The sequence below is a fragment of the Bombus vancouverensis genome, chromosome 1 (genome assembly GCF_051014615.1).
Source record: "Bombus vancouverensis nearcticus chromosome 1, iyBomVanc1_principal, whole genome shotgun sequence".
Lineage (NCBI taxonomy): Eukaryota > Metazoa > Arthropoda > Insecta > Hymenoptera > Apidae > Bombus > Bombus vancouverensis.
This window is the reverse complement of record NC_134911.1, coordinates 6,661,777-6,682,459: the sequence shown is the minus strand read 5'-3', so window position 1 is coordinate 6,682,459 and position 20,683 is coordinate 6,661,777. Positions and strand designations below refer to the sequence as shown.

The 20,683-nt window shown below is 30.9% G+C and overlaps 2 protein-coding genes and 1 long non-coding RNA gene across 9 annotated transcripts; 2 read left to right on the top strand and 1 right to left on the bottom strand.

Annotated features, from left to right (window-relative positions):
• The first annotated feature begins 74 nt into the window (after nt 1–74).
• Pex23 (tectonin beta-propeller repeat-containing peroxin 23) lies at nt 75–9,524 on the top strand. 3 transcript variants are annotated; one of them, XM_033341435.2, is made up of 25 exons: nt 75–361; nt 473–731; nt 823–1,005; nt 1,321–1,473; nt 1,559–1,651; nt 1,781–1,961; nt 2,037–2,260; nt 2,340–2,543; nt 2,632–2,810; nt 2,892–3,024; nt 3,112–3,338; nt 3,426–3,557; nt 3,632–3,788; nt 3,862–4,024; nt 4,093–4,196; nt 4,275–4,414; nt 4,494–4,842; nt 4,915–5,065; nt 5,149–5,345; nt 5,426–5,635; nt 5,721–5,822; nt 5,899–6,034; nt 6,103–6,294; nt 6,533–6,678; nt 6,902–7,017. In XM_033341435.2, exons 2-24 carry the CDS (start codon nt 507–509, stop codon nt 6,676–6,678), a joined length of 3,981 nt encoding a protein of 1,326 aa, XP_033197326.1. In that variant the 5' UTR covers nt 75–361; nt 473–506; the 3' UTR covers nt 6,902–7,017. The 3 variants fall into 3 exon arrangements, with proteins under 3 accessions (XP_033197326.1, XP_033197325.1, XP_033197328.1); XM_033341434.2 differs by lacking the exon at nt 6,533–6,678 and adding an exon at nt 7,142–9,524 and having other exon boundaries at nt 79–361; nt 6,902–7,059; XM_033341437.2 differs by lacking the exons at nt 75–361; nt 473–731; nt 823–1,005; nt 6,533–6,678 and adding an exon at nt 7,142–9,524 and having other exon boundaries at nt 1,320–1,473; nt 1,559–1,604; nt 6,902–7,059.
• slif (cationic amino acid transporter slimfast) lies at nt 8,884–20,677 on the bottom strand. Of its 4 annotated transcripts, none has more exons than XM_033341456.2 (11): nt 20,470–20,677; nt 12,645–12,825; nt 12,001–12,251; nt 11,289–11,417; nt 10,809–11,069; nt 10,268–10,557; nt 9,848–10,188; nt 9,607–9,770; nt 9,358–9,524; nt 9,178–9,286; nt 8,884–9,076 (listed from the first exon to the last, which is right to left on the bottom strand). In XM_033341456.2, exons 3-11 carry the CDS (start codon nt 12,227–12,229, stop codon nt 8,955–8,957), a joined length of 1,812 nt encoding a protein of 603 aa, XP_033197347.1. In that variant the 5' UTR covers nt 12,230–12,251; nt 12,645–12,825; nt 20,470–20,677; the 3' UTR covers nt 8,884–8,954. The 4 variants fall into 4 exon arrangements, with proteins under 4 accessions (XP_033197347.1, XP_033197349.1, XP_033197348.1 ...); XM_033341458.2 differs by having other exon boundaries at nt 12,698–12,825; XM_033341457.2 differs by having other exon boundaries at nt 12,680–12,825; nt 20,470–20,676.
• Nucleotides 15,514–18,833, top strand: LOC117160598 (uncharacterized). Of its 2 annotated transcripts, none has more exons than XR_013061822.1 (3): nt 15,514–15,743; nt 16,250–18,316; nt 18,434–18,833. It is a non-coding gene; the product is annotated as an uncharacterized LOC117160598 (long non-coding RNA). The 2 variants fall into 2 exon arrangements; XR_013061823.1 differs by having other exon boundaries at nt 15,514–17,007; nt 17,101–18,316.
• Nucleotides 20,678–20,683: the final 6 nt, after the last annotated feature.

The following is a 20,683-nucleotide window of genomic DNA, read 5'->3' as shown; positions in this document are numbered from 1 at the left end:
TTAAATAGATATCACCTTTATGTGATAAATATATCGACATCTTTATTCACACTTGTAATCAGTAAATGACAGTTGGCTGTGTGTAATTCTGAAAAATGTTCTTTATTTTTAGATTGACAATTTATTAATTTAAATTTTCACGTAAAAGTAGCGTGCAATTTAACGTAAAACATTTTATGTATATGAGATATAATGTTAATGATGTAAAATGTAAAATATAAATAATTTATTATAACCAAGATTAATTTTTCGCGATTATTGTTTTATCTTATGACGTTTATGTAAAGAAAGTTTTATCTGTTGTTTAATATTGCCTGCAGTGCAGGGAGGATAATTCATATTTATTTTTAAATACATAAAGGTATTATCCATGTATCTTTAAATTCATTATTAATTTACACAGTAACACAGCATCTAATAATATCGACGGGAGTATAATTCCACTGGTATCAATATAAATATTACATTATAGGAGAATTAAAGTGTTTTACTATTAAAATATTGAAATGCCAAGCTCATACTTATATGCTATAAATAATGAAGGACGTGTGTTCGGATTATCAACATCTGGGACTATGTGGAGAGAATTCATGTACTTGGGCCTGGAGTTTAAACAATTATCAGCAGTACCACATTTTATGTGGGCTATAGGTGGCGATCGTCAAGTTTATGTACACGTGCATGGCTTAGATGTACCTATAAGAATCAAAGAAGAAATATATGAAAATGAAGTATGTTTAAAATGTCATTGAAAAAATGGTGGTTACAATTATGCTTACATGTAATTTTTATTCAGATTTTAATAAAATACAATATTTACAGCGTTGGCTTCCTTTAGAAGGATTTAGTGGGAGATTATTACCTACAGATAGGTATAATTTTTCTAATCAAGATGGTACAGTTGACCGTAGCAGAGATAAAGTAAGATTACCATCCATGGCTTGGCAATGGGAAGGTGATTGGCAAATAGAAACTACATTAGATGGCCAACCGTTAGATCATGATGTAAATATGATAAAATTTCTTTAAATAATAGAGATTAGATTATTTGTTTGTAATTTATTTTATTTGCTTTGTTGATTTAATTTTTTTTATTAATAATAATGATTATATTCATTTTATGAATTGTGATTTAAAACATTTTAATTTGTATATTAACAATCTAGGTGTAGTTATCAATAAGTTAATAATGGAATAATTCATTTTTAATTGCTTCTGTTGTCATATTTCTTGTGACTTTCTGTTTATATGTAGATTTGTTGTCAGTTGTCAACATCGAAACAAAGTGTTATGATCACAGAGAATCTGATATTTTGGTAGGGATGGACATATGCAGTTGATTTTCCAGCTACATTCACAACGAAAAAGCAATGGAAATCTTGTGTCAGGAGAAGGAAATGGGTTAGATATAGGAGATATAGTGCTATGAATTCATGGTGTGCTATTGCACCTCTTCATAAAGATGCAACTAAGGTGGGGTTTCTAAATCTTTACATCATAATAATATTGAAGAATTTTTATAAAGATTTATGAAATGCACAATACCATATATTTTTAGGAACCATTTATTGACATATCTGTGGGTGGAAATCAAATACCTGGAGGTAATCCTGGATGCCTTGTAGTCTGGGCAGTAACTGCTCATGGGAGGGTATAATATTTAAAAGAATTTTTTGAAATATTTTAGTGATGTATTAAATAATTTATAACAATAAATTCTGTACTTTTGGTTACTGCAATTATTATAATGTTATTACGAATTTAACAATGATTTGCATAGGTAATGTTTCGTGTTGGAACTAGTACAACTTGTCCTGAAGGTCAAAGATGGAGTACTATAAAATTAGTAAATGGATATGAGGTGTGTCAAATCAGTGTTGGAATTACTGGTCTTGTATGGGCTGTATTAATGATTGGCAAAGCAATCGTGCGCACAGGTGTTACTAGAGAAAATCCCATGGGTATGTATAACTTATACTATCATAATAATATTTGATACAGTCTTTCATACTGATGAATATAATGTTATTTTGTAGGAGAAGATTGGGTAGAAGTTGATCCTCCACAAAAAGATTTAAAATTAATACAAGTTAGTGTAGGTACAGATGCAGTGTGGGCTGTAACTCAAGATGGAAATGTATGGTTTAGAAAAGGCATTAAAGGTGAAATGAGTGGAGTATGTGAACAAATGGGTGCTGGCACTGGATGGGTGGAAATGTTAAGTAAAATGTCACTAGTATCAGTTGCTCCGAATGATCAGGTAAATTAATTCATACTGAAAAGAATAAATATTTATCTTTAATAAGTTGTGTGTATATGCATATTTAACATTTCTAAAGGTTTGGGCTATTGGTCATGAGGATAGATGTTTATATTATCGTTCTGGCATTACACAATCGGAATTAACGGGTAAAAAATGGAGATTAATAAATGCACCTCTTCAGCTTAGTCGAGCAAGTAGCAATGCTAGTTTATCATCGAGTAATAGACATAGTATGTGTGGTACTCCTCAACAACAGAGGCATCAAAGTTGGGGATCATTGGTATTTATTTTGCATAAATTTTAGATACTACAAATAATCAAGTATATTGTTTATTAAATAATTACATAATATTACATAATATTTACAGAATCGACCACATAGTACTAGCGAAGGTACTATGTTGATTAGAGAATGGGAAGAACAATCTCGTTCTGCACCAACACCAACATCTTTAAAATTATGGCAACGTACGAACGATGGTACTACTAATAAAAATCCACAGCAAACTTCTTTCCAGGATATATATCTAAATGAAGGCAAGAAAAGGTAAACTTCTAATTATTTCATACATATTTTAGTTGTAATATTATAGTGATGTTATTTTTTTCTTAATTGATAAAATTGTAGATCGGCGAATTCATTAGATATGGATGATTTAACCGAAGCTAGCGTTGCAAATATAACTATATCGAATGAGTCATTAACTAAAACTGGAGAATCTATAGTAGTTTCTGGAAAAGGGATGGGGAATGTTGTCAAGGTTAATAGATAATTGAATTTTTTCACGCATTTTTTCACTTACAGTCATCTCTTCCTAAAATTAAAGTTTGAAACTAAAATAATGTAGATCAATCCAGCTGCATGGAGCCCTGTTCATTCAGTTGGCTCCATGGTAGGTGCTGAAGCTCATCCAGAAACAGATGGAAGTATTTTCGATCCTGACTTGACTAGTGATTCCGGTGTTTATGGAGAAGATGAGAGCTCTGGGGCAATGTATTGGGCTGAATGTGATACCTCTTGGTATAAAGTAGAAGCTGGAGCATGTTTTGTTGACACATCCAATCCTCCGAAATGGTAATATTGATACTGTAAATTAGCGTAAATCATAAAATTGTTTTATAATAAAACATAGTTACTTACATATTTGACTTAAATTTGTAGGATTGCAGATACAAATGGTACAGGTCACGGCGATATAGCCGAGACATGGAGAATATATATTTTAGAGGAGTTAAAAAAAAGATTACAAAAAGTAGAATACGATCCATCAATATACGAGAAAGTAGTTGAGAAGTAAGGCTTTGATAACTATATGAAATTGAAATTAATGTATTGAAGATCTCCTTGTTTATAATGATATATTACAGATCATCTTGGATAAAGAATGGTGATGCAAAATGCAAAGTTAAGGGAAGTACTTCATATGAAGATTGCATTATTGAATTAGAATGGATAAGTAGTGACAATGGTTCTTTAGATTCTGGAATTGTAACTATTTTAAATTCGGACGGAGCGACAACAATTGTAAGCTAAATGAGAAATGTAAAATAATCTTTTTACTAATATTTTAATGAGACTTTAACTAGTGTTTTTTCAGATGCAATTTCCTGTGTCTGAGATTATGTGTGTAATATGCTGTAGTGAACCAGGTAATCCACGGATAGCGATTCATACTCCTCGTATGCCTCGTTCTAAAGTTCTTAGATTACAGTTTTCTAGTGACACTGAGATGGAAGACTGGCTAGCGCATTTAACCTCAGGTATGTAAGTATGTTATGTTTAATGAATATAAAAATAGATAATATAAGATATTTTTTATATTTTTTAGTTTCTTGTAAAATGAATAATGTTTATGGGAAACCTGGTCCTAATTCAATATGGGCTACAACTGCGTTAGGAGATGTGTATGTATATGACCCTGCTGCCTTAGAAGTAAGTTAACATGTTTTATCTGAAGTATGTCATGCAACAAATTTTTACATTAGTATTTTACATATGAATTATTTATAGGAAAATCAACTTTCTAATGATGGTTATGTACAAGAATTGGATGCTGGAAAAGGCTTACCTTTTGAATGTGTTTTGCAAAACGGTTTTGGATATGGCAGTTCTCTAAAAATTACAGCTTGTATTCATGATGATGCTGACAGGTAAAACATAATAATTTACAATCGTATTTATTAACATTTTTGTATATTTCAAAATATTTGACATTTTTTCAATTTCTAGGCTATCAATTAATTTTGTTTGTTATTCAACGGTATCACTGAAACAAAAGTCTGTAATGGATAGCCATGATGTAGCATTACATTTTAATCCAAGACTAAAGGAAAACATAATTGTACGAAATACATATCAAAATGGACAATGGGGTGACGAAGAGAGAAACGGAGGTAGTCCGTTAAAACCTGGTTCTGATTTCACCTTAGAAATTGTTTGTGAACCACGAGGATACAAAATTTATATCGATGATACGGAATTTACTTGTTATAGCCACAGAATATTACCACAGAGCATTACTCATTTACGAATCAAGGGATTGATGACATTGTGTAGCATATTTTATAAATCTATATCTGTACGTAATAACCTCGATATTAATATTAGTACTAACTTTCTGTAACTTGATTGTAATGAAAATTTTATGTAGGTAATAATTGATCCAACTACTATGTTTTGGAGGCAAATGGGTGGACATTTAAAAAAGGTTGAAACTTGTTCTGTTGGTGTAACATGGGGAATAGGATATGGTAGTACTGCATGGGTATATACTGGTGGTTGGGGTGGTTTGTTCCTGAAAGGTAATATTTTCTAAAATAAAAAGAAAATTATATTGTTAAAAGGCATAGACGTATGGTTTAATCTTATACATTATTTTATGCAGGATTAGATAGTAATACGGGAATAAATAGCATGGTAGATACTCACAATTATTATGTTTATGAAAATCAGCGTTGGAATCCGGTAACTGGATACACATCTCATGGTCTTCCAACTGATCGTTACATGTGGAGTGATGCATCTGGACGACATAAACGTACCCGAGAACATACTAAACTATTATCGATGCACTGGCATTGGGCAAGGATATACATATTTTTTATAATATTCAAGCAACAAAGTTCAAACGTTTTGTGTTAAAATATTTTACTTTATCATAGGTGTCAGATTGGATAGTAGATTTTCATACCCCTGGAGGTGTCGATAGAGACGGATGGCAGTATGCTAGAGATTTTCCTGCTCAATATCATGGTAAAAAACAGTTTACTGATTACGTTAGACGAAGACGATGGTTTCGAAGGTGTCAATTAACAACTAGTGGACCCTGGCAAGAATTAGGGAACACAAAATTACTTGATGTTTCTTTATACGTAAGGAATATTAAAAACGCGCATTGCTTTTTTTATAAAACATAAAGCTAAAACAGTAACTTTTTATTCACATTTTTATTCGTAGGCACCTGGGAAACCTGGTTCTGATGCTCCTGTTTATATATGGGCCATTGCTTCTAATGGCGAAGCTTTGTTTAGAAGAGGTGTTTCGGAATCTTGCCCTATGGTATGTTTACAAATTATTTATAATATCAACGCCATAAATATTTACTTTAATAAAATTATTTAATATTTATTTATAGGGAGTTTCATGGGAACATATACCAAGTGATCAAGCTTTAGTAGGTATTTCATGTGGTCCATGCGGGCAAGTATGGGCTGTTGGAAAGAATGGTTCTTCTTACTGGAGATTAGGTATTACTCCTGCAAAACCAACAGGTATATAATAGTATGAATATATATTTGTTATTATTGAGATCTTTCCTAATTATTATTTGATTGTTCAGGAATACAATGGCAGAATGTTGAACCACCATCAGGTGCTCATTTGAAACAAATTTCTGTTGGGAAAGACGTGGTGTGGGCTTTAGATATGGCGGGTAAATTATCTGTACGCCATGGTGTGCAAGTGAACGTTTTCCCAGAAGGAACGCACTGGCAAACGCTTCCTGTGATGCCGAACGATCCCATACACATAGGTATTTGTTAAATTTGTGTAACGAATGGACACTAATAGACAGCATTCCCCAAACCTATAGATTCCAAGAGTGATTTTTGTAACTTCTTTAAACGTTTGATTAGCTTAATTTTTAGAAACAATTTGCATTGGCACTAATGTGTAGTTAGATAAAGATTGGAACTAACGAATAATAACGAATAATGTTTTATCAGAGCGTATGTAATGATTTCATTAGAAACCTATCTGATCTTTTCTAGAAAAGAGAGAAAAATATATGGTGTTATCCCTAAAGGCTGCATATTTTGGAAAAATCTTCGTATTAACCCTGCTATTAGTAAACACTGGAAATATACACAAAACATCCATTTATTTAAATGCACTCTCTGCTATAGGTATACTTTAGGTATATAGTTGTAACTTATTTCGTATTGTGTTATAACAAATTTAGACGAATTTCTGTAGTACATTAAAATTTATTATGAATTTTGTAGTACATTAAAATTTACTACGAATTTATTATAAAGTTATGAACTGTTTTTAATTATTTCATGATTACAAAAATCATAGTGTTCATCCTGCTTATTTTATTACATGTTCAGTATGTAATGTGCTCTTATATTGTCCAGATATGGCTGTTGCAAATGCAAAACAAGGCTTTCGACAAGTTGCCATTGCAAGAGAACAGGGTCAAGTTTGGGCAGTTTCAGGAGCTGGTATACTTTGTCGTAGAATAGGTATTACAGATGAAAATCCTGCTGGGACTGGTTGGGCAACCGGGATAGGGGTAAGTTTAATAAATTATATAGTTTTATTATGTAGCTAAATTGTCATTGAATCAAATTACATAGTTACATTTATTATGACAGGCAAATTGGCAACATATAAGTATAGGAGGACTTGTAAATAAAACAAAGTGAACGCCTGACTTTTAGATGGATAATGATCCTTTTAGTCACATACACAAAATATTGGAAATATTATAGAGAAATATAATATTCTACTGTTTGGTTTTCATATATTTTTCATGAATAAGAAAAGTCAATGCATGTGCAATGATATGTATGTTTTACACGTATATATAGGCTTAGCTTTTGCAATTGATTCAATTTTATAACACAAGTTGGACTCTATGACGTATTTAATAAATAATAGAGATGTTATCTTATTTAAAACGTACAAAAATTAATACTGATTGAATGTATAATTAATTACGTTGTTCTTAAAATGAAGTAGCTTACTTGTTTTCTATTATTTTCATTTAACAAGGAAAATAGATATAAATATATGCAAAGAAAATAATACTATCAATAAGATTATTTATAGAATACGTCACTAAACTATTTGAATAAAATCTATTCGTATAATTTTATTATAAAATTTTATATTGAAACAATCTACGAAACATTCCAAATATACGCGTTTAAATAACTAGCAAATAATTCATATTGAATAGAAAGTGCAAGAAGCATTAATTTTATTTTTCAATAATTACATAATATCGTTAGAACTCTAAAGTATACAAGATGTCTTGCCTAGGTATAAATTATTTTTATTATTATGGAGTAATAAAAACAAAATGGTAATGTGAGGCTGTTAATGAAAATATTTAATGAATCAAGATTATAGTAAAACAAATAATGCTTTGTATTTTTTTATTTTGTAATCTTTTACTTATCATATGCTTTTTTATTTATAAAAACGGCATGTTTAAAAAGATCGCTAAAAATTCGTGTATATAAATGTTTAAATAGGCGGATCATAAAGTAAAGCATCGGTTTGTATTTAAAAAATGTCTCACTTCTTTTTAGAAAACAATACATTAAATGTTCCTGTATAAATAAAGTTCATGTAGTGCCTCTAATACTATAATTTTACGTTTGAGTATTTATGTGTAAAGACTTAATTTAAAGTATCGGGAAAAGTTTTGAAATTACTACAGGTAAATATTATAAATTTTTATAGACTCTCTCTCTTGTATGAATTTGTAATATTGGAATATTTGTAATATACCATTAGTAGTAAGTTAATTATAAATCTGTTTTTATTATAAATGTTGAAGCTTATTCTGTTCGAATTATAATATTAAGCTTTGCCATGTTAACCATTGAACTTGTATCATGCCATACTTGTCTATACTGATATATAGAGCTTATTGATGAACATGTATTATAATTTCAGATATTTAATTAAATTATATTATTAATAAATTTGATTTTCCTTAAAATGATATATTTCTCTAATAAATACGCAATAAATAATATAAAACAATATATTTCAACCATGAAATCGGTATCTAAATAAGTAATGAAATATGTACAGTATATATCGACACATTTTAGAGTATAAAACAAAAAAAAACAAAAGTTTTCACAACCTTATATACGATAGAGTAGCTCAGATTTTCTAAATGAAATAATTTTGAAGTAATTTTGAATTTTTATGGTAAAATCTATTTTCCTCTGTAAGAATAATTTATAAAAAATAGTCTATACAATCAGGATGATATCCTATCTTAATATTTTATATTTATTAAAAAATATTGAAAGATGTAGTACTAAGATGAATATGCTCGTATTTTAAAATTGCCACAGTATTCACATGCGTAATATTTAAGATTATTCTCTCTGAGCAGTTTTTATTAAAATATACAAAAAAATATCACATGTGGCGAGATAATTATTAGAATCTGGTTACGATTCTAACTTGGTCCGCGTACTTTCGTTTTAACATTTCTGCTTCTCTTTTATCTCTTTTTCCTTGTTCGCTGTGAGATATGCCATAAAAGAAATAAATAGTAAAACCTGTGAAAAATAAAGATAATTAACAACATATGATTATAGGCTATAATGCTTTTGGTTTCTTTCTCAAATATTATCAACATTTTGCATGTATATACATGTACCTATAAGCATCCAAACAGCGAATCTGATCCAAGTAAAACTATCTAACTGCAACATCAAATATAAGTTTATGAAAATACTGCAACATGGAAGAAGTGGTACTAATGGCACCTGAAAATGATAGAGTTAATTAAACATGATATTAATTGTTTTGTTCTTATAGTTTGTTTTAGAAGACTTACCTTAAATGCTAAATCAATGTCTTGAGTAGGTTGTCTTGCAATAATAATCATAATTAATAATAATATGTTTACAAGTACGATTAATATCACTAATTCTATCACATTGCTACCTAATGCTGTGGTATCTACAGAATTAATAAAAAGCGCAGTAATAAATATAACAATACCTGTAACAATAACAAAACGTATAAGAGCGATGTTAATTATGTTAAAATTAATAAATAACTTTTTTGCCCGTTTAATACTTACATAAAATTCCAATACTGTATTTTGCAACTTTATTAGACATCTCAGTTACTTCTTTCTGATTCTGTAAATTAATAATTTGTTTTAATATGTTGACTGACGTTACCTTGTAGTCATTCATTGCTGATACAGAACGAGTATTTGATGCGCACTCCTTCGGTTGATATCTAAATGATACAATAAATATGTTAGATTTAGTGTAATTAACAAATAAACATATTTGAATATTATTGCCCTCATATACCTTAATATTAAAACGGATACCGCCACTATTGCGTATGCCAACAATGTTCCAATAGACATCATGTCAATTAATTGTTGAAGATCAAAAATAAGTGTCATGATTCCTGTAAATAAGCCAGAGACCACTGTGCCGAAAATGGGTGTCATTGTTTTCGGATGTATTATTGCAAGTTGCTTAAAAATTATCCCATCGCTACCCATAGCGTAAAGTATCCTTGGTAGAGGAAACATCGCCCCAAACAAGCTTGTACATAATGCAAATGCCGCACCAATATTAACGATCCATTTAACAGTAGTCCATCCAATTTTATCGAAAACATATGGAAATGGCGTATCGACATTCTAAATATACAAAATATTTTTGTATAAATATAACAATAACAAGAGCTCCAATTAAAATTTAACTGGTGCATGAATGTACCTGGTCGTAGTAAGGCCACATCATAGTTAGCACGGTTGAGATACTAAAATAAGCCATTAAGATTATAATTAAGGAAACAACGATGGCTATGGGTATATTGCGCTGAGGATTTTTAGCTTCTTCACCGGTAGTTGCCACAGCATCGAAACCGACGAAACCGTAGAAACATTTTGCCGCCCCGATCATCACTCCGCTTATACCAAAGGGCATAAAGCCTCCTGATCCTGCGTGTATTTCGGGTTTGTCCTTGGGTATATCCTCCACCGATATCCTCCAGTTAGCTGGATCAGCTAAAAGGTCACAATCAAATCAGCAAAGGTCATTAAGCTTTTAGATGATAAGACAAACTAAATTGCACGCTCAAGGTCTTTCTTTCACAAATATTTACAGACTCTGTTTAATATTAAAGATTCAGATAAATCATGATTAAAGAGAAATTATAAGACACCGAGTGACAAGATAACTGGATGATATGGTGGGGGTCAGTCTTGAAAAACCTTGATCGGTATTTTAATTTTAAATGATAATTTGCAATTATTACCTTTAAAGGACCCCGCGCCTACGATTATTGCAATGGTAATCAGGTTTATTACAGTGAATATATTATTTAAAATTGACGATTCCTTCACCCCCGTGCTTAGTAAGATTACAAGAAGCATTACTACACCGAATGCAAAGAAATCTGGGTATTTTGATAAAAACGAGATGTTTATAGGCATTGCGGCTTCCAATTTCTCGCGTATCACATTTCCTGTCAGCGCATCCAAGTAACCGCTAAGTCCTCGAGCGACGCTTGCTGTACCTGATCGAGGAATATATGTGTATATAAATTTAACAATCAGACAAATATTTTTATTTTATTCGTGCAAAACATTTTAATTCTGTTTCTTACGAATAGTAGACTCTAATAAGTTTTGATAAAATTAATACTCTGGAAAAACAAGTACTCCTTTAAGAATATTTATCTTCGATCGAGTTTTAGAGAGAGTAATTATGCTTTTCACAATCTTTGTTTGCTCACCTATTACATACTCTAAAATTAAATTCCATCCTATGATAAAAGCAATGAATTCTCCCACTGTCACGTAACTGTAAACATATGCAGATCCTGCCTTGGGAACCCTAGAAGCAAATTCTGCATAACACATTCCTGTAAATTCAAAATGACTGTCTTTATATACGCAACTCATTATTAAGGAGCTATATTTCCGAATTAATACCATATTTTACACAGTATATAATATTTTAAAAGTGAAACAGTGAAAGTACTTTTGTTCATCACAAGTCATTTGTTAACTTCAAACATAACCTTTAACAAAACACGTTTGTAATAAAATTCTTCTCATAAGAATATTTTATATAAATTATAAAGATATTTATTATAAAGATATTTACGCAATATTTTGATGAACGTAATTAAAATAAGAGAATGTAAGACAATATTTGTTTCATTAATTAAATATTCTAACAATTACTATATTTTAGATATTCCTATATTTTTACATATTAAGTGCGTTTCGTGTCATAAGAACATATATGTATTTTTAAATTTCCCATAAATACATGAACATTCGTAGTCTACATATAAAACAAGCGGTTATAATAAGTATCAATATCAGTTTGGCAAAAACCTTTGCCAGACGTTATCACGAGGCTTGTTTAACTAATAATGTTTTTGATAAGAACAAATTGTCAATATCCGGGCAACAGGCGCGAATGCGATCTTAATTTACCGGCAAATCCGGAAGCGATAGCTGCAATGAGGAAGGCGATGCAAACGGCTGGTCCAGCCGTCTCTTTGGCGATGCTGCCAGCAAGGACATAAACACCGAGGCCGAGGGTCGAACCCACACCAAGTGCTGTGAGGTCGAACAAGCCTAAAACCCGAGCTAGTTTGCTTTTGCTCTCGAGGTCCTCATCGATCCGTCTCCGAGCTAACACCTTCCATATTCGGCTCGCCATGGCACCCGAGCTTTTTCACTTCCTTCGCGTAAAAAATAATATTTGTGGCTTAACTTGTTGTTTTTAATCGTTTATCTTATAATAAAATTAAATACACTAGAGATACAATTTAAAGAAGTTAAATTCAATGAAAGTACTGTTAAACTAAATTTAGCGAACAGAACTAAATTATACACTAAACTGTTTAATAAATTAAATAGTAAACTAGATTTAGTAAAACTAAATATATCGAAACAATAATATAAAAAAGAAGAAAGAATAAAAAAGAAAGAGAAGAAACAATGATATAAAGAAGATGAGATATAATAAAGTTATAATTTAATAAACCTTAGTACAATAAAATGAAATTTTAATAAAATTGGATACAATAAAGCTACAGTTTAATAGATGTAAATACGATAAGACTAATATATACATGTAGCGAGGGATGATTAATTTTGAACTTGGTACCCTGAAGTTTTGAAGTACCAAGGTTCGATGGTTCCAAGGTTTCAAGATCATTCAATATTCTTCAAGTGACACTGATAAAAGCAAGGCGTTTGAACAAGAAAAATGTAACTTGCTGTTATCTGAACTCCAAACTCGGGGTTCCGCATCTGAAATACATGAAAATATTCCTATGTATACTTAAACAATCATGAAGCAACAAGTCAATTCTCATTATTAATCTCACTGGTTCTTTCGTGTTTGAATAATTAGTAGATTAAGTTTCATTCAAGATTTCTGACTACTCGTGCTACTTGGTGCTAGCTACTCGTAGTTGTGGTCACTTTGATTTCTGGAGCTCAGTACGTATCTCCTTCCTCCTTGATCCATAATAAATCTACTTAAATGAAGAGAACTTTACGAGGTAAGGGATAGTGGTGGTAATAGACATGGTGAGGTACTGCAAGATCCGAGCACCGATAACCATTTGTATACGACGATAATGATAGATAATGTTTCATGAACATAATAAATCATACAATAAGATCAATACAATAAAAACGATCGTTGATTATTTTCAAATAATCTTCCACCTACATACAGAATACAGAATAATACAGAACTATTACATAACTTCCATTTATGAATGGCTGCCTTATCTAATATCTTTTTTCATATCACAAAATCTTGCACAAAAATATGTTTTTTCCTTCGCTTACTAGAATGTATATAGATATTAGACATTGTTCCGTCGTCATTATCTTATAAAAATGTTGATTAGAATATCATATGACGTACATTCCAATCAAGACGGCAAGAGGTAAATAAACCAATTATTGCTTTCGAAACTAATGTAATTAATTTAATAAAAAATAAAGATACCGAAGATAAAAAAGCAAAAAAGCACTCTATTCGTATCTTTTGTAATTATAGCATCTGTGAATTTTTTCGATATAATCTCTCTCTTTCTCAGAAATCGATTAATAAAATTTAATGAAAATTATTGATACGGCATCTAATATAACAGGAAGGATGATTCTTGTATTTTAACAATATCAGATTTATTCAAGAACGTTTGCAAATCTTAATCTTCAAGCAAATATCACGGAAATTTTGTAATATTCAGATACATGACTATTAATAGTAAATGCATTAGAAAGGTCAGCAATGTTTCTTGCAGTTCTCGTACTAATCATCTCCGTACACCCATAATTTTATATTAACGCTACATGTGAACGTGCTTCGATATAGCTTACAGTTCATTTTATCGCAAGTATCCTAGATCGATTTATACATGATGTAATTAAAAGCTACGTACGGGGTTTTCACGTAATTTGCTCAAGCTATGAGCTCTGAAACGGTAGAGGATAAAAAAGATCATTAACTGAAATTTATTTCGAATGATGTAGGTATTATTTGGTATACGTGCTCATTACCGAAAAGCAGATATTTTAAAGATTTCTGGATCACCTTTATTTTATATATATACATGTATAAATATACATATTTGTATAGTACATGTTTTTATACTTCAATTGAGACATCGTTTTATCTATATGTATACATATAATAAAACAGTAAAAGGATTGTGTCTGTACATTGAATAAAAAAAATAAAACAATCATCCAGGAACAGTTCGTAAGCTACGAAGTCAAAGAGGTTAATTTTTAGAATTTTTCTCAGTCTGTACTTGCATCGCGTAAAGCTACTGAACGGATTTTGATAGTGTTTTCTCTGTTGTATAGCTTAAATGTCCGAAAAAGAAAATAGATAGAAACTGATTTTATAGAAGCTAAGAAATAGCTTGACATCTGAGTTGTATGCGCTCTTATGTTTCATGAAGGTTAAGTAGTGATGGTTATTGTTAACATCGTCTTTTTTCTGAAATCTTCTTATAATTTAACATTTTTTATTGCAGAGATTCACATAATTGTCAGTATAACAAATATGTCGGTATTTTATTCATAAAAATAGATCAATAATTGTAGAATATAACGTGTAAAAGACAAGGAACAAATACTCTCTTGCATTCATTTTCTGCGTCTTTCATACACTAAATTTGACAAAATTAAAATTCAAATATCATTTAAATTAATCAATCAAAATATTTTCAGCAATCAATTTTCGATCTTCCGCAATGAAATCTTTTTCATATTCTAACATTTTAGAGCTATAACTTGTGTAAAGAGCTATAGCTAAATGGAACACCCAGTATAGGTATATGATATATGTATGTGTTCGTTACACAACTATATTGCTGCAACGGACAATGCAACTAGTATACAACAACCTTTTTGTATAGGTAGAGCTAGAATAGCGTTAACAAGGATATGACGAACAGTGATAAATAAGGATAATTTTCGTAGAAACGAGGCATTAAATCACAATATCGAAATAAAATTCAAGTTGTATCGTTAGCATAAACTTCAATACTTTGCTTCAGATAGTTTGCATAGATATTTTGTTCAAGGATAACAAAGATTCTTTACAGACACGTCAAAAATCTTGGTATTTATTCTTCAAGGGCCAGGTAGTCGCCTTTAATATTTTTATTTATTTGTTACCTTCAATAATCTATTTGTCATTTTTTCTTCCAGTCTATTTACTAAAGATTATTATTATTTTTTTAATTTTACTACTGTTTTAGTATTTCTAAAATTACGTATATTATTATTGTGAGTGAAGTATTTATTTTTTCATATTTAAAGTATTTTCTATTTTTTGGAATCAAACTGTTTATAATACTATAATAAATTACTTTCTTTTTAAATTATACTTAAAATATTCATTTTAATTAATATTTTTAGATCTCTAACCTGGTTTCTATCAAATGTCTATTATTGATAAAACAATATGTAAATTATATTATGTTACATTTCTTGATATTTATTAAAGATTCACTGCTTACCTAGTTCTTAATGAATAGATTCTCTAGAATTCTTTTGTCTAACAATGGAGACGTACAAACGGATTCTTACAAATGTATACAATACGTATTTTTTCATAGAAATTCTCAAGTTGTTGACAGTTGTCGATCATTTACGTGTTTGTGAATCACCTTGATCTCTTTAAACGACGATCGTGATCGGTAAGTTAAAAAGACTAAGAGGGATGACTCTTGTCATTACGTATATATTTACGACCATGCGCGTAACGCATCTTGATTTCTACTTTCCTATCTCCAGTGCATTAGGATTCCCCGATCATCGCATCGCTGTAATTACGCCACGTTTACGATATCCATAACACGTACATATATACATGCTAACATGATACGAGAACACGATGAATTATGACTAAATTATTCGTTCTTCGATTTCCAATTTCCACGATATACAATTATAGATGTACAATTATCATAAATGTAATATACAATGGCTACAAAAACTATTCGTACTTGTATTTTTCATATTATATTTATATATTACATGTTACAGTTTGATATGAAACTTAATATACTAGACCTTAATTAATTAATATGTAAATAATATAATAAGCAAAATGATGCAAGAATACTTTTTATAGTCACTGTATATTTTTCGTTGAAGTTGCACTGTAAATATTTAATAGTAAGTGAGATTATTCGTCTTGCAGCACGAAAGTCTCGAGACGTGTCGATAATCGCACGTTTAAAAATATAGAATCACCTAAAGAACAAAGTAAACACCAAGCATGGAAACATACCGTATGAAAGTTAATGCCGTGAAATTTCGGGCCAGTTATCAAATTTATAGCAATGCCACTTGAGAGATTGATTACTTTAATTAGGACAAAAAGCCTCATGCTACCGTAAGTCTTAAAGTTTTCTTGTCGGTAATATCGACTAATTGAAATAACCTACAACTGTTTTTGTCTATAACTGTCATGTCGTATCACACTGTGAGACATCCTGTATAACGAAAAACGGGAAGTAGTTTAGAACCATCTATAAACCTATAAGATCTTATATATCTTATCAAATGATCCAATATATGAGTTCTTTTATTTTTCTTTCACTTCTAGAAGTATTTCTCGAATCTTTATCATTTTATCTCCGTGGTGTCGTAATTAAGCGCTATCGATCACGTCAGTCGAGCACCGTGAAATTTGATCGGTATTATAAAATTGATCGATATTAGAATTTTCGGTGACATTGGCGCGATAGGGAGCCAAACAGATTGTGTAGAACCCAGGTTGGTCAACGTGACAAGGTTACAGACCAATTAAGGAGAGACGTGGTGGTACCGTGTCCCCATTGCGCGATCCCCCTCGAACGAGCCTTTGCGTAATGTCTTTATTTACAAACCATATGCGAACCATATAGCAATTTCACCAATCAGGCCACTGATGTCTGACACCGGGTAAGGCCGAGGGTACGTTCCGCGTGTGTTTAGCCAAATTTATACCTTTTAGTTTTCGATGACCATCGCGGGTCATTCATTGAAAAACATTGTTTTTGTCCACAGTGACCATGAATTGAGCTGGTATAGTGTACTATAACTTTCATCTTTCACATTCACCGTGGATGAGTCATCTACGATGATTCTCCAAAATGGTAGGTGCAAATTCGGCTTGAATCGCCGATTGAACCGTAATCATTGATAAGCGACCATGATCTGAACCGTTCCCCATGTAAAGTGAAGTAAGTCCATACAAACTTGTAACCTTACAGAATTTTTCAAGGATGATACCATCTCTTTATGAATCGTAAAATTAACGGTACATTGTGAGCTTTAAGAGAAAGGAAAAGGAAATTAGAAAAATGGAGGTGATGCTGTAGAAGAGAAAAATCAAAATTTCAGATGGACAAGTTTCGAATAAACAAACATTCAATGTAAAAATAGTATGATTATTCATCCAGATCTCGTCAACGCGATACATATTATAACATTTAATTTTTGTAAAATATCAATTGTATTTGCGCACTTTTTTTTGATGTTGTTATCAAAATCATTGACACAATTAAAAATTAGTCAATCCATGAAATTTATCTTATTTTAATCATTCTTAAAAATTTAGTAACTTGGGTCACCTGTTAACATCGCAGTAGTCAACATGTGAAACCGGATCAATCTCGATCAATCCGGATTATCGGGATCGAATGATCCAAATCCGGATTATCGAGTTCCCCGTTCATTTTATTAATTATGGAAAAAAGGAGAAATGAAATTTCATTGATGTAATTATAATTTGTGGGAAATTATCCGGATTAGCGAAACTCGATTGCGCATGATGTCAGACTGCGATTAATGTGCAAACGCATTTCGATCGGACGTCTCGACAAAGTATTTGTTACACAAACATAATCTTCTATTAAACAGACTCGTGATTCAAATATAATATTTATATAACAAGTCAAGCAATTATTATACATGCAGTTATAGACAACTTGACATCAATTAATCAAGAATTTCAGCGGCGATCCTTTGTACACAATGTTTGTTGCATTACCGGAGTATATTGCATACGTGTTACGTACATATGTGAGTATCGATGGCTATTTGTCGATCCTTGAAATCTATATTTTCACTTTTATAATCGTCGTCATAAAAAGAGAACAATAACGACGTAACGAGAACGAGTTATAAAAACAGATAAAATACGAAAAATGAACTCAACACGACGGAATGGAAACAATAGTAAATAATTGAAACGCCTCGAGAACAATTTACGTGTGAACAGGTATAGAGATAACCGTAATTGAATCCGCTTTTTCTACGAACAGACAATTGGCATTACGTAGCATCCAGAAAAACCAAAATATTTCGCAAAGCTAACCTCTTGCAAAATTCTTTTTAGCGGATACGTATCCTTAGTTGCAGTATCAATTATTACACATGTAGCCAGGTATGCGGATTGAAAGTATGTACTAATGAAGGAGAAAGGAGTTTTTTTTTGTATCTGCACTACACAACTACAGAGTAAACGAAAATCATGCACGTAACAAACGCAATACACGTAAATACGGATCACGTAACGTATAATCTTTCTAAACATTCTTTTCTTTTAGAGAAGTACTGTCTTGATAAATGTCCAGCGTATCTCCAATACTTCTTAGTATTACTGCCTCACTTCATTTCTATCTCAGACCACGTAGCAGAATTCTTGTAAGCCATTACTGGCATGGACCAGATTCAGTCCTAATCCATGATCAGTTAAAAAAGCAATACCTATATCTTTTAAAACCTATATTTTTAAAAGTTGCTAAATTATTAATTTGTTATTAATTGAATAATGAAAATTGAAAGATTGCAGTTGAGAACAGGTGACATTTGGTCTTGTTATCATATCGCTCCCTTTGCAAACTTGGATAAGAAATCTAAGAATAATATATCGTCGTTCTTAATCGTAGAATTGTGATTAAAAATAAAATTGCATTTTTTATTGCAAATTACTAATCATGTTAAATGAAAGTGGAATATTGTCAATTTTTACCATTAATTACCTATCACTCTATTTATACGAAACTGACATAAATGAATAAGCATCTTTTGAGTTTCTACATTCCCAAAAATGAACAATTAATATTTTATCTTAGGTTTTGAAGTGTCTCAAAGATAGGCTCAAATGATTAAAATAAGATTATTAAAAGTATATTCTCGGATACATACGAAATAAAGATAAATCGGTATCAAATCTCATTTTTGATCATTTTTGATAGAAAATTTCTGGTTCATTTCATTCAATTTATAATTAATTTTGTTTTATGAGTAATACATGTATTCAACAATGATATACAGCTTGTTATTTAAATTTCTTTGATCGCCTAATGCTATCAATCATTTTGCCAAATGACGTTAAGATGATAGCGACGAATCAACAAGTCGATTCTCACGGTATAATAAATCACTAGTAACAACCGAAATAATTCGATTTCATGCATTTATTTATAACAATAATAGCTAATTCTTTTTATAACGACGATTTGCAATACAAATATTTTCTGCACTGGCAAACCATTTATCAAAATACAACATTATATCTTCATTAATAATTAATTTATGAATAGTATAAATTATCAATCAGTCATCGTTAAACATTCTGACTATCTTCCATTTCAAGAAATTCCATTAAAAATAAAATTCGCAATCTATAATTGTTTCGCAAAAAGTGCATTTTCTATTGACACTGATGTTTTGCGAAGAAATATATTGCTTATCGCTAATACTTTAGCTTTGTTAATAATTATACTATAAACTTACTTACTAACCTTCGTTACAAGTTGCAAATAAAAATGTTTAATTACTAATAATTATTACTAATTACTTATTAGAAAGTGTTACAGAAGAAATAGTAAATAAAAATAAAATAAAACTAAAAATAAAAATAAATAAAAGCTATAAACTTCTTTTTGTAAATATCGCACGCAAGACAGTCTTACACCGATTAATTCCTATTCACAGAGAAAGATTCTAAGAGCCGGTAACAACCTTCTACCCTTTACTTGTGTCGTTTGTATATATTCTACGACGCATACAGCAAACGAGCACATGTTCATATTCACTTCTATATAGAATACCATCGTTGTGTTAAAAGAGGAATAAGGATAAAAACAAAAATTACCTGAGTAATTCATAGATACATTTGCACGCTTGAAATGAGTATGTATTTGTAAAAATAGATAAGAAATGACACACGCACACATGAACGCGCGCGTATTCGTTATTACAAATTACGAGAAGGTGTAAAAACATTCCATAATTCAAGTATAGGCTATATAGTATATATATGTATATATATATTAACATAAATGTAATCTCTATATATGAGAGGATGAAAAGCAATTATTGCTTATTGTTGAGGAACACGTATAACGCGAACGACATTATCCTTACCTGACTTCCAAGGTGCGCGTTAGCAAGGAAACTAGGTGCGTGGAAAATTTCTCACATGTAAAGTCACTCTGTCCGGACAGGATGAACATACGTAATTGAATCGGAAGTAGGTCGGCACTGTAAAACCGGTCGCACCGGAGGACGATCGCAAACTAATAATGTGCTCTAATATCACGATGCTCGCTTCCACCTGTCTGCTAACTAATAAACCTCA